The sequence below is a fragment of the Ostrea edulis genome, chromosome 5, assembly GCF_947568905.1.
Source record: "Ostrea edulis chromosome 5, xbOstEdul1.1, whole genome shotgun sequence".
NCBI classification, from domain to species: domain Eukaryota; kingdom Metazoa; phylum Mollusca; class Bivalvia; order Ostreida; family Ostreidae; genus Ostrea; species Ostrea edulis.
The window spans coordinates 40,112,713-40,123,823 of NC_079168.1; the positions used below are offsets into that span (position 1 = coordinate 40,112,713).

The window sequence follows — 11,111 nt, forward strand, 5'->3', positions numbered from 1 at the left end:
AGGTAAAATATGAAATGCAATGGCTTCGAAAATAGCCAACTTGAATTACTGTGGGATTTACACCTTGTAAAGGTAAGAAATGCATGTTTCATTGTGATAGGGAGTTAATAGGATGTCTGAGGCGAAAAGTTGAAGCGGGCAAGAAATTCAATTTAACCCATTTTAATCGCAACAAGCGGCCGAAGTTCAGGCTAGATTTCCCGAATCACTTTATGTGACACTGGTCTGAGATTCGGAAGAGGCGTCAGTCCAAATATCCAGCCTCGACGAATCTCGCTGAGATTATACAAAACCTAGCTTTCTTTCTTCCTTAACTGTGTGAATAGGGCCTGAAGAAAATAGAAAAATATTTTCTTCATTAAAGGGACTGGTTCACGTTTTTCGAAAGAAATGTTTTTCATTTTTGACGTTAGAAATTAAAAATATAACTCGTTTAATGTAGACAACCAAAATTTGGACCGTCTGAATGCAAGGGAAATAGCAATATTTTAGCTTTGGTTCTGTACTGTTATGTAAACAAAGACTCGAGTCTTTTAATGTAAACAAACAAACCATTGAAACGTTAATTTTGTAATTTAAAGCATCTTCAATTTGTACAATCACAAATTTTAACTTAAGTCTTTATGAGCCAAACACTCAGGTGAGCATTGTGGATTCCAGGCCACACCAAAATAGCTAATAATAAGGGTTTTCTAAAAGCCCGAAGAGCTGCGGATGACTGACAACTCGGAATATTTCTTGATCTTTTGGTGCAGATTCGCTTGATACTTATACTACGTTGTTCGTTGCTTATTTCACCGTGGTGAAATTATTTCTTCAAAACGGGAGGTAAAACTGTGCGAAGGAAACTTCGTTAAAATGCATAAAATCAAATTATGAAGCGCTGTCGTCTTTAGTTTAATCGAGAATATTAGCTCGCATTTCCTCTGTTGTTTCACAGGGCTGACACTTTTTATTACGATTTCAAGAGCAGCAGTTAATGTCATTTGACAGAAGTCACACATTATCAACCACTTAAGGATACTCTTTTAGATTTTTGGCTTCATGGTTATTTTTGTTATTGATTAAATATAAAAATTTTGCAGATTCCCTAGGACATGTGACTCCCATGTTAAAGTACTGTACATGACTATGGCTGTCAACAGAGTACTGAAACGACTTCTTATACTTACAGGATCAGTGGGATTGTTGACTGTTTTCAGAAGTATGGCGTGGCGCTCCAGTGGCAAAAGTCACGTGGATCTTATAGATAATCTTGCAAGTATGATATTTGCAGGTCTGTAGCTAGGAATTTCCTGAGGGGAGAGGTGTGATTATTCATAACAGGAAATATAGGGGCCACCTAAGTTCCCAAGAATTAAGTTGTGGGTGAATACTAAACAGAAGCAAATTGATATAGTCTATGAATATTTCATACATAGTTAGCATTTTCATGATTTTTTCACATCATTTTGGCTAACAATAAAAAATGAGATCTACAAGTTTGATGTAATCTGACCGACCCTTCAAAATCACCCAACCAGTTCATTTTTTTTTCAGTACTTTGATGAAGTTTTAAACTAAACATGATAGAAACTTTTTATTTGGCAAATTTCCTATTGGGGTCAGTAGGAACCTGTGCACAAAGTTTCATGAAAAGAAAATCTGAGAGATAGCATGTGCCCACCTTTGCCTGATATCATAATGGCACCCTTTTAAATTTATTTATTTATTTTTGTTTCTGAAAATACAGATCATCTGTATTTGTTTTAAACTTTAACTTTCATGTGTACATCTGTCATCATTTCCCAGAGACACTTTATATAGTTCTTGTCGTATTAGGTTTTGATGTCTTCATTTGTGATGAATACAAAATGTCCTGTGAAAATTTCAGAAGATGGTGCATGATTCATAAACAAAATGATTGTTTAAACTTTATAATATATAAATATCAAATTTGTCTGGCTGTTATGTGTTCAATGAAAGCATCAAAAAGTGTGTGGAGTATGTATATCCAACTTTAAAAATAAAGATTATTATTAGATTATTATTATTATTATCATTTGACATGTATATTTGATTTTTATTTCTTGAATCAATGTGTTACATTCATTTACACACAAAAAATGACCAAAAAAAACCCACAACAAACCTATACCTACCCACCTTGAAAAATGTGGGTCGGAGTACATCAAGCAAAATAAATTGTAATGATGGCCTTATTAGATGTGGATCAGAGTACATGAAACAGAATAAATTGTAATGATGGCCTTATTAAAGCATCTTGTTTTTAAGATGGCACTTGTACACCCCCCTCCTCTTGTGAAACCTCTGGCTATGGGTATGATTTGCTCCTATAAGTTAATTATATATATTGTCATGTACATTATTTTCACCACAATGATTGATATAAAGATGTTATTATCCCCTTCTGCATAATGATAATCAAGAACCAAGATCATTATAAGATGTACATACATTTAGGCCTGGCAGCCTGTAGATATACTCCCAGACATAGAATTATATATGAAAGCAAGGGCTATAGATGCTCACAAGTAAAGCAACTGCCTAGAATTGATGGAGAAATGGCTCAAATTCTTGTCTGGTTCATTGAAGTTTCCTAAAGTACCTGGCTTTCTTTTCGTGGGATATAACAGGAAGAGACCAAGATTAAAACCCAGGTCCCCAGAATCTCTAGTCAGATGCTCTACCAATGGAGCTAACTGGCCTCCAGCGATTGAATCCGTCCGACCTCCACATTCTTCCACCTTACCAGTATTTCACACCTTGAAGACATTAACCCAGGATCTTTTTCCCCTGGCAGGCATTTTCATCTGTCAGTTCCAAAGACTGGTCAATGGCACCATATGTTACAGAAAAGAAGAAAGTGCAATGGACCAGACCAGGATTTGAACCCGGGCCCCCTGAATCTCTTGTCAGGTGCTCTACCAACAAAGCTATCTGTCCGCTGGTTATGGAGTCCGACTGACTAGCTGTGGCGCTATGGTTTTAGTGCTTTACCGATTTGCACGGATGTTGGCACTAGGGGTTCATTTTGTGGAAGGAAACTCGCATGTCATGTCCAAGCAGGCGATCACTCATACCATCTCTCATACAACCACTGCCAATCGCGGAATCAAAATCTGGTCGCAGTGGTGAGAAGTGAGTGTGTTAATCACTACGCTACGCAGACACGAGTATAGCAGGGGTTTTAATATTTTTTAATTCAAATTGTTTTCTGTTAAAACTGCATTTTTTTTTTTTTAACTATATGCGGTAAATTTGAAAAATATCAATTTTAAAATATTATTGTAGATATCCTCCTTCCACTTTCCTTCCATATCAGATTTTTCATGTGTTATTCCTCTTTAACCCATAGTTTGACCCCACCTAAGCCAAACGGGTCATGACTTAACTTGAATCTAGAGATGCCCTATATTCCCCTCTATTTATTTCTCTGGTTTGTTTTTCATGCATAAAGATGTGACATGCTGTAGAGAAAACTAATTAAATGGAGTGAGAATTCCCACTTAATCAGGTCCAGTCCAAAGACTATTTCTACCTACGTAGCTACTTGTAGCTACCTAGGTATTTAAACCTACTCCAGGTAGCTATTTTTACCTACTTTTTCCTTTATTTGCATTTCGTGGCAAATCGCAGGAACGGTGCAATATGGTGTGTACCAAATTTCTTTATTCACTTACACTGACAATGAATACCACAACAATATTGGACAAAAATTTATTACTTTCTAGCCTTTCAAATTTGCATCAATAACTACACCCAGTTCCATTTCTAGGAGCTTAGGATCAAAACTACATGATAAGAAGTCTAGAATGTCTTACAAATCTGTATTAATTTTAAAGTTTATCTTCATGCATTTTTACAATAAAGGTTTTTTGGGTGATTTTTCATTCATTTCCTCTACATTATCACCCACGTAAAGTATTCAAATTTACACTCCGAATTTTGCCGTGCACATGCACAACATGATACATAAAATGACTGATCTGTTTAAAAGATGTGCCTTAATTATATTTATTCATATTTTTAAAAACAGGTAAAAGTAAGTAGAAGTAGCTACTTTAAGTAGGTTTAAATACCTAGGTAGCTATCAATAGCTACGTAGATAGAAATAGTCTTTGGACTGGACCTGTTAATATCACATGACTTTACTGTTATTGAATGTAAATGGACAATATTTGTATACAGGGTTGTTCTTTGAATTTTTTCGATACTGTTACAGCTAATTGCAGGTCATCAAACTAAAGGTGAAAAAAGCATTAAGTAGCAGTCCATCTAAAAATGGAATTCAGAATGGAAAATAATTGGCATAGCTATAAATCTATCATTTTTAGTTTTCTTAGATTAGATCTCTAATAGGTAAACAGTTTGTGTTGGTGTGAGTGGAGGCAGTCGGAACTCCTCTCTATAAATTCTGTGTGACAGGCAGTCGGAACTCTTCTCTATAAATTCTGTGTGACAGGCAGTCAGAACTCTTCTCTATAAATTGTATGTGACAGGCAGTCAGTACTCCTCTCTATAAATCCTGTGTGACAGGCAGTCAGAACTCCTCTCTATAAATCCTGTGTGACAGGCAGTCAGAACTCTTCTCTATAAATTCTGTGTGACAGGCAGTCAGAACTCTTCTCTATAAATTCTGTGTGACAGGCAGTCAGAACTCTTCTGTATGAATATAAACATGATGTCACAGCTGTCTCTGCAGTAGTACAGGAAAATCAAATTACCACAAAAATGCATATCTCCTGAAAGCATGCAGGAAGAATATGACAGGAACTTGATGACAGATTCTGGCTTCATGATACTAACACACTCAAATTTGGTACTAGTCATCCTTTTTAGAGTGAAAATTAAAATGGCATGGGGTTAACATAGACGATACAACCTGTTTTATAGGCCATGGTTGGAGTCCCAGCCTGACCCATCATGTTTTCTTCTGATTTGTTACCCATTGGTAGGGTCTGCATACTTAGTATGAAGTGATAGTAGAACATTGTCAACCTTCCAGGCTATTTCTGCTTGTTCTTACCCTGAAATATTTCACAATTGATGATTATTTTGTGATGCATACACACTCGATTCATTTTATTTGTAGAAAATGATATTCTAAAGACTCAACGTGTCATAGATTCTATGAAGAAAGTGGACAGAGCACATTTTTCCAAGATGAATCCCTATAACGATTCCCCACAGACTATTGGCTACTCGGTGACCATAAGTGCTCCACACATGGTGAGTCCAATATGACACAGACATGCAAAAAAAATAAATCACAGAAAGTAGTGCTAACAAGTGATTAAAATCAGATCTTTGATCCGCTCCAGTATTCTGATGTTGCTAATACAAAGATCTGTAGACATCATGTATAGAGTCACGTCAGCATGTACTTTGGTGACCTAAGGTCATCCAATCAAATGTTTCTACAAGAACCAATCAAACCTAGTCTTATATCTTGAATTCAGCATTTGCGGTTCCTTTGGAAGTCATTATCGAGAACACTTCATTATTCACTGACATTTATTTCTACCACCAATGATTTTCCAGAGATGACTTGATTGGTTTATCTAAAGTTCATTCTTATGTGACCCTTTAAGGAATGTCTTCAGATCTTTGTATTAGCGACTTAAGAATATCGGAGCGGATCAAAGATCTGGCCTGGGAGCCACCAACATATAAAAATCTCAAACTCAGACTCAAATTCACGTTTTTCACCTCGGCAAAGATTTTGCTAAAATGCCATGCCACCAAACTTTCTCAGAGTTGTCTCAAGTGGGTTGAGATTTGACAAAATAACTCAACGTGTTGTCATTGTTACAAGGGGCCTTACTTTCATTGAAATCCACTTTCACTTTGTTTACAGCGCTTTAGCATGTACTTTTGATGTAATTTTCGAATCATTGAATGACATCACATTTAGAAGCACAAGCACCTGAAGTATGGACACTACAACTCTCCACCCCTTCCGATTTTTTTGCGGCGATAATTTTTTCTGAAATGTGTGGATTCCCAGTCTATCCCATCCCAATTTCGATTTATGCAATCGTTTCACGCTTTTTGTAAGCTTTATCTAGAGATTGGCCTTCTATCAGTATTATAAAATATAACACTACCACTTGTTTAGTCTTGGGATTTTCGCGAACCAATCACATGTCTCATTTCATACTCTGTGACCTCCTCTTTGGCCGTCAGTGAAAGAGAAGTCTTGTCCGATCAGTGCACACAAGATTGTGACAAATAAAAGAGATGAGATGAGTTTTAAGTTGAAGAGACTGTTTGTAGTATAACATCTCCCTGACCTGCTGCTCACCAAAATTCCTTATCTAATGCTGCAATTACTTGGAAAATGTATCTCGAAGCTGGGACCACTGTTTGTTTACAAATGTTTGTTTCTTACTTTGGGTATTTTATTATAGCCAGTGTCGGATGTAAGGAAGGGCGCAACTGGCGCACACTCCCTAAAATTTTCAAATTTAAGGTAAATCATGGTCTTTTGTTCAGAAAAATGTAAACAATAAAAGACGCAATAATTTCTTCCACTCTCGGAGAAATGAATGTCAAAATCTTTTGATTTATTATATTTGGAGAACTTACATTTTCTTCTCAAACCCTTAAAATTTGTCATTGTATTAATTTCACCTTATTAAAAATGATAGAAAATAGTAAAAATTACAATATAGGAGACATATTTCAAGCCCTATTCAATCTGTAAAATCCAGGAGCTTTCGGGAGCCTCAAGGTGCCCCCCAGACCACCTGCCTCATAAAGTTGCGCCCCTAACCACAATTCCTGGATCCGCCCCAGATACCGGTAGAGGCGTGAAACAATTATATATAAATCAAAAGAGGGATGAGATAGACAGAGGATCCACACATTTCGGAGAAATTATCGCCGCAAAAAAAGCAGGGGGGGGGGGGGGGGGGGGGTTAGTAGTGTCCATTATTAGGTGCCTTTGGGTGACACAGCTATCATTAATCGTGTACAGTTGTTTTGCTGTTTTTGACATACGATATATTTTAGTAATCTTTTCTTATCATTTTATAGAGAAGTGAAAGGTATAATGAGACTGTCATTGACACAATATTTATATAATGTGTACGTCTGCAGTAGGGTGCTACTGAACTCAGGCTCAAGATACGCATTAATGGAAAGGTCATGGTCACTATGTACAAGTAGCTTGTAGCAGACAACATTTACATTTGAAGTGGAATTTCGACTATTTTGTGAAATGCTGTCTTCATGTGCACAAGTTCCTCACGGCTGGGAAATTTAATAATTTTTTCCACCAAATGACACAAATCCGTGACCACCTTTAGTACTTTTAGAAACATTGAGAGTCACTCACGGACACCGTAATATAAAATGACCCCATGGCAATAAAATCGCAACTCAACTAAGACTTGATGGAGGGTGGTTAAAGGAATATTCTTGACACAATAGTTTTACAGCTGGATTTTCTTTAAGTAAATCTACTATGAAAAAAGTGGTGACGGGGAAAAACGATATCTGTCAAAAATATCACCCTTGCTTAACCCTTCCAAAGGATTGGACCTGTCAAAGATCCTCCTTGTCCTCACAATCATTACTACGACATTCCTACGACGTCTGCATTGACGAAGTCGTCTGACAGCGACTTTGTTGTGAGTAAATACACTTGAGATTTTATTTGAGGTTGCTATTTACCAATCTCAGGATTTTCTGAGAAATCTCAAATATTTTTCTCGGCCGAGTTCAAAAATATTTTGGTGGCACGCGCATTTGAGAAAATTTTCAAATGTAAGATAAAACTCAAAAACATATCTGAGTTTGAGAAAATATTTATTTGGTGGCACAGTTGGGTGATAAAAACTCAAATATTCTGAGAAATCTCAAATTTCAGAAATACTCAGCGTTGATGGCCCAGAAACCTGGATTTAATCAGGTTGAGCTTAGAAGATTCCTTTAGTTACCTATAGATCTAGAGACTCCCTGATCACATGTACGCTTTATTTAAGAATTTAATTCCAATTTGCTCCTTAATACCGCTTGCGTTTTCTTCTCTAAAACCACAGAGCAAACTTGGGACAAAGTATCCTTAGATGAAGGGGATTCAAATTTTTTAAGGAGATGCCGCTTCCCAATTAAGGGGAGATCTCTGGTAAATAGCTGCAATAATGTAGTCCTTCCCAATTTCTAACATTCTGACATATTGGGGGAGAGCTGCAATTCCTGAAGCTTTTACTACTTGTGACAAAATGGAATTTGAATCTGTTGAAATGTTAAAAATTGGTAAGGATAACATTATTGCAGCTAGGAAATGATATGCAGTCAAGAATCACTGATCCAGAAAACCCTAATTTTCTACAAAAGCTTCATAAATTATTCTATTCTTAGTTCTTTGTTCAAACAATTATATAGAAAAGTGTTTGATATTATTCTTTATATCGATGCATTTGATATTCAAGAATTTCCATTATAGTTTAGATTCAATTTCAAATCATGACTCCTTAATGGGCCACTATGGGGGTTTAAAGGAGCATGGACACGATTTGAGCTGAAAATTTTAAAATCTGTTACATGTTATTGTACAAAATGCAATATTTTATTGTACAGCATGCCCATGCTCTAGAACTGCTAGCGGATCACCTTGCTGAGGGAAAGAGAGCGCTGGATGTCGGATCAGGGAGCGGATATCTTACTGCTTGCATGGCTCTATTGGTAACTAAGTGTTGTTTCGGCCTGGAGCGGATAAGATTTATCAGAAAGAGTAACCAGAGCACTCCTTTTAAAAGCATTCCTTTTAAATATGTAATTTCCATTTATGAAATACAAGAAGGAACTGTAAATTTAATTTAAAAATAGATTATAGATGAGAATGCATCTATAGATTGTATTACATGTTGAATAATTTACTGGAAACACAATTTCTCTGCCATGTAAGGGGTTAAACATTCCATAATGTTATTTACAGAATACAAGGAAGAACTGTAAATTTAATCTAAAACTAAATTGTAGATGCCTGAAATGGATAAATTTCTCTTCAGGTTGGGCCCAGTGGTAAAGCAGTAGGCATTGATCATATTCCAGATCTGGTGTCAGAATCCATTGTAAATATTAAAAAAGACCCCAACTTAGCAGCATTATTAGAGTCAGGACAAATGAAATTCGTTACCGGTGACGGACGACAGGGCTACGCTGAGGACGGTCCTTATGATGCCATACATGTAGGAGCTGCAGCAGCCACCCTTCCTCAAGCAGTAAGTTGTGATGTTTGTATGTGTATATAACGGCAGTAAGTCGTGACGTTTGTACGTGTATATAACGGCAGTAAGTTGTGATGTTTGTACTACGTGTATATAACGGCAGTAAGTCGTGATGTTTGTACTACGTGTATATAACGGCAGTAAGTCGTGACGTTTGTACTACGTGTATATAACGGCAGTAAGTTGTGATGTTTGTATGTGTATATAACGGCAGTAAGTCGTGACGTTTGTACGTGTATATAACGGCAGTAAGTCGTGACGTTTGTACGTGTATATAACGGCAGTAAGTCGTGACGTTTGTACGTGTATATAACGGCAGTAAGTCGTGATGTTTGTACTACGTGTATATAACGGCAGTAAGTCGTGACGTTTGTACGTGTATATAACGGCAGTAAGTCGTGACGTTTGTACGTGTATATAACGGCAGTAAGTCGTGACGTTTGTACGTGTATATAACGGCAGTAAGTCGTGACGTTTGTACGTTTATATAACGGCAGTAAGTCGTGACGTTTGTACGTTTATATAACAGCAGTAAGTCGTGACGTTTGTACGTGTATATAACGGCAGTAAGTTCTCACGTTTGTATGTGTATATAACAGCAGTAAATCGTGACATTTGTATGTGTATATAAGGGCAGTACCGGTAAGTCGTGACGTTTGTACATGTTTATAACAGCAGTAAGTCGTGACATTTGTACGTTTATATAACGGCAGTAAGTCTTGACGTTTGTACGTGTATATAACGGCAGTAAATCATGATGTTTGTATGTGTATATAACGGCAGTATGTCGTGACGTTTGTACGTGTATGTAACGGCAGTAAGTCATGACGTTTGTACATGTTTATAACAGCAGTAAGTCGTGACGTTTGCATGTGTATATAACGGCAGTAAGTCGTGACGTTTGTATGTGTATATAATGACAGTAAGTCATGATGTTTGTACTACATGTACAGCTGTATATAAAGGCAGGAAGTCGTGACATTTGTACGTGCATAGAATGGAACACCAGGCTGTGGGTTTGAGTCTTCCAGGGGGTTTATTTTTTCCCCCCAGATTACTTTTTACTAAAGCTGCATTTTTTAACTAAATAAGTTAAATTTGAAAGTTTTCAATTTCAAAATATTATTATCCATACATATCCTTCACTTTCCATCCATATCAGATTTCTCTACAGTGTCATTCCTCCTTAATTATGTCTTTCCTCTTCCAGGGGGAGACATATTGTATATGCACTTTCTGTCCACTCATCTGTCTGTCCGTCCATCTGTTCATCTGTCTGTCACCAAATCTTGTGAATGCTTCTCCTCATATATGGCTTATCGAATAGACTTGAAACTTTGTAGATTGCTTCATTGCCATTTGTAGATGTGCATATTGTTGGGACTTGAGGATCCAATTATTTTCCTAAAAGTTATTGTGAATCTAAGAGGGGTGGAGGATGTAAAATAGCTTGACGTGAACACTTCTCTTATATGATTTATCAGATAGCTTTGAAATTTTGTACAATACTTCATTATTATTTAATGATGTTCACATTGTTCTGACCCAGGGATCTAATATTTTCCAACAATTTACAATGGTTTAAAGAGGAGTGTTTTATAGCTTTTTTTTTTCATGCACAAAGGTATGTTCACTTTCCTACCAGTATTTCAGAATAACAGTCATTATTTTTGTATCATATAGAACAATGATATTGGTCACATTGATGTTGAATCTTTTCTCCATCTTTTTATGCCCCCGAGATCGAAGATTGGGGGGCATATTATTTTTGTCCTGTCTGTCATTCTGTAATTCTGTCTGAAACTTTAACCTTGCTAATAACTTTTGAACAGTAAGTGATAGAGCTTTGATATTTCACCTGAGTATTCCTTG

General features: G+C 36.6%; 1 protein-coding gene across 6 annotated transcripts in view; it reads left to right on the forward strand.

Annotated features, from left to right (window-relative positions):
• The first annotated feature begins 659 nt into the window (after nucleotides 1-659).
• The window catches only part of LOC125651576 (protein-L-isoaspartate(D-aspartate) O-methyltransferase-like), a 16,810-nt gene continuing 6,358 nt past the window's right edge, over nucleotides 660-11,111 (forward strand). For 2 of the 6 annotated variants that reach the window (XM_056166000.1, XM_056165999.1), the window contains exons 1-5: nucleotides 675-828; nucleotides 1,175-1,261; nucleotides 5,096-5,232; nucleotides 8,590-8,694; nucleotides 9,021-9,233. In XM_056166000.1, coding sequence (XP_056021975.1) covers nucleotides 1,207-1,261; nucleotides 5,096-5,232; nucleotides 8,590-8,694; nucleotides 9,021-9,233 — 510 coding nt within the window. In that variant the 5' untranslated portion in view covers nucleotides 675-828; nucleotides 1,175-1,206. Of the gene's footprint in view, nucleotides 829-1,085; nucleotides 1,262-5,095; nucleotides 5,233-8,589; nucleotides 8,695-9,020; nucleotides 9,234-11,111 lie in introns of all 6 variants that reach the window. The other 4 variants (XM_048880234.2, XM_048880229.2, XM_048880230.2 and 1 more) reach the window with 4 other exon arrangements.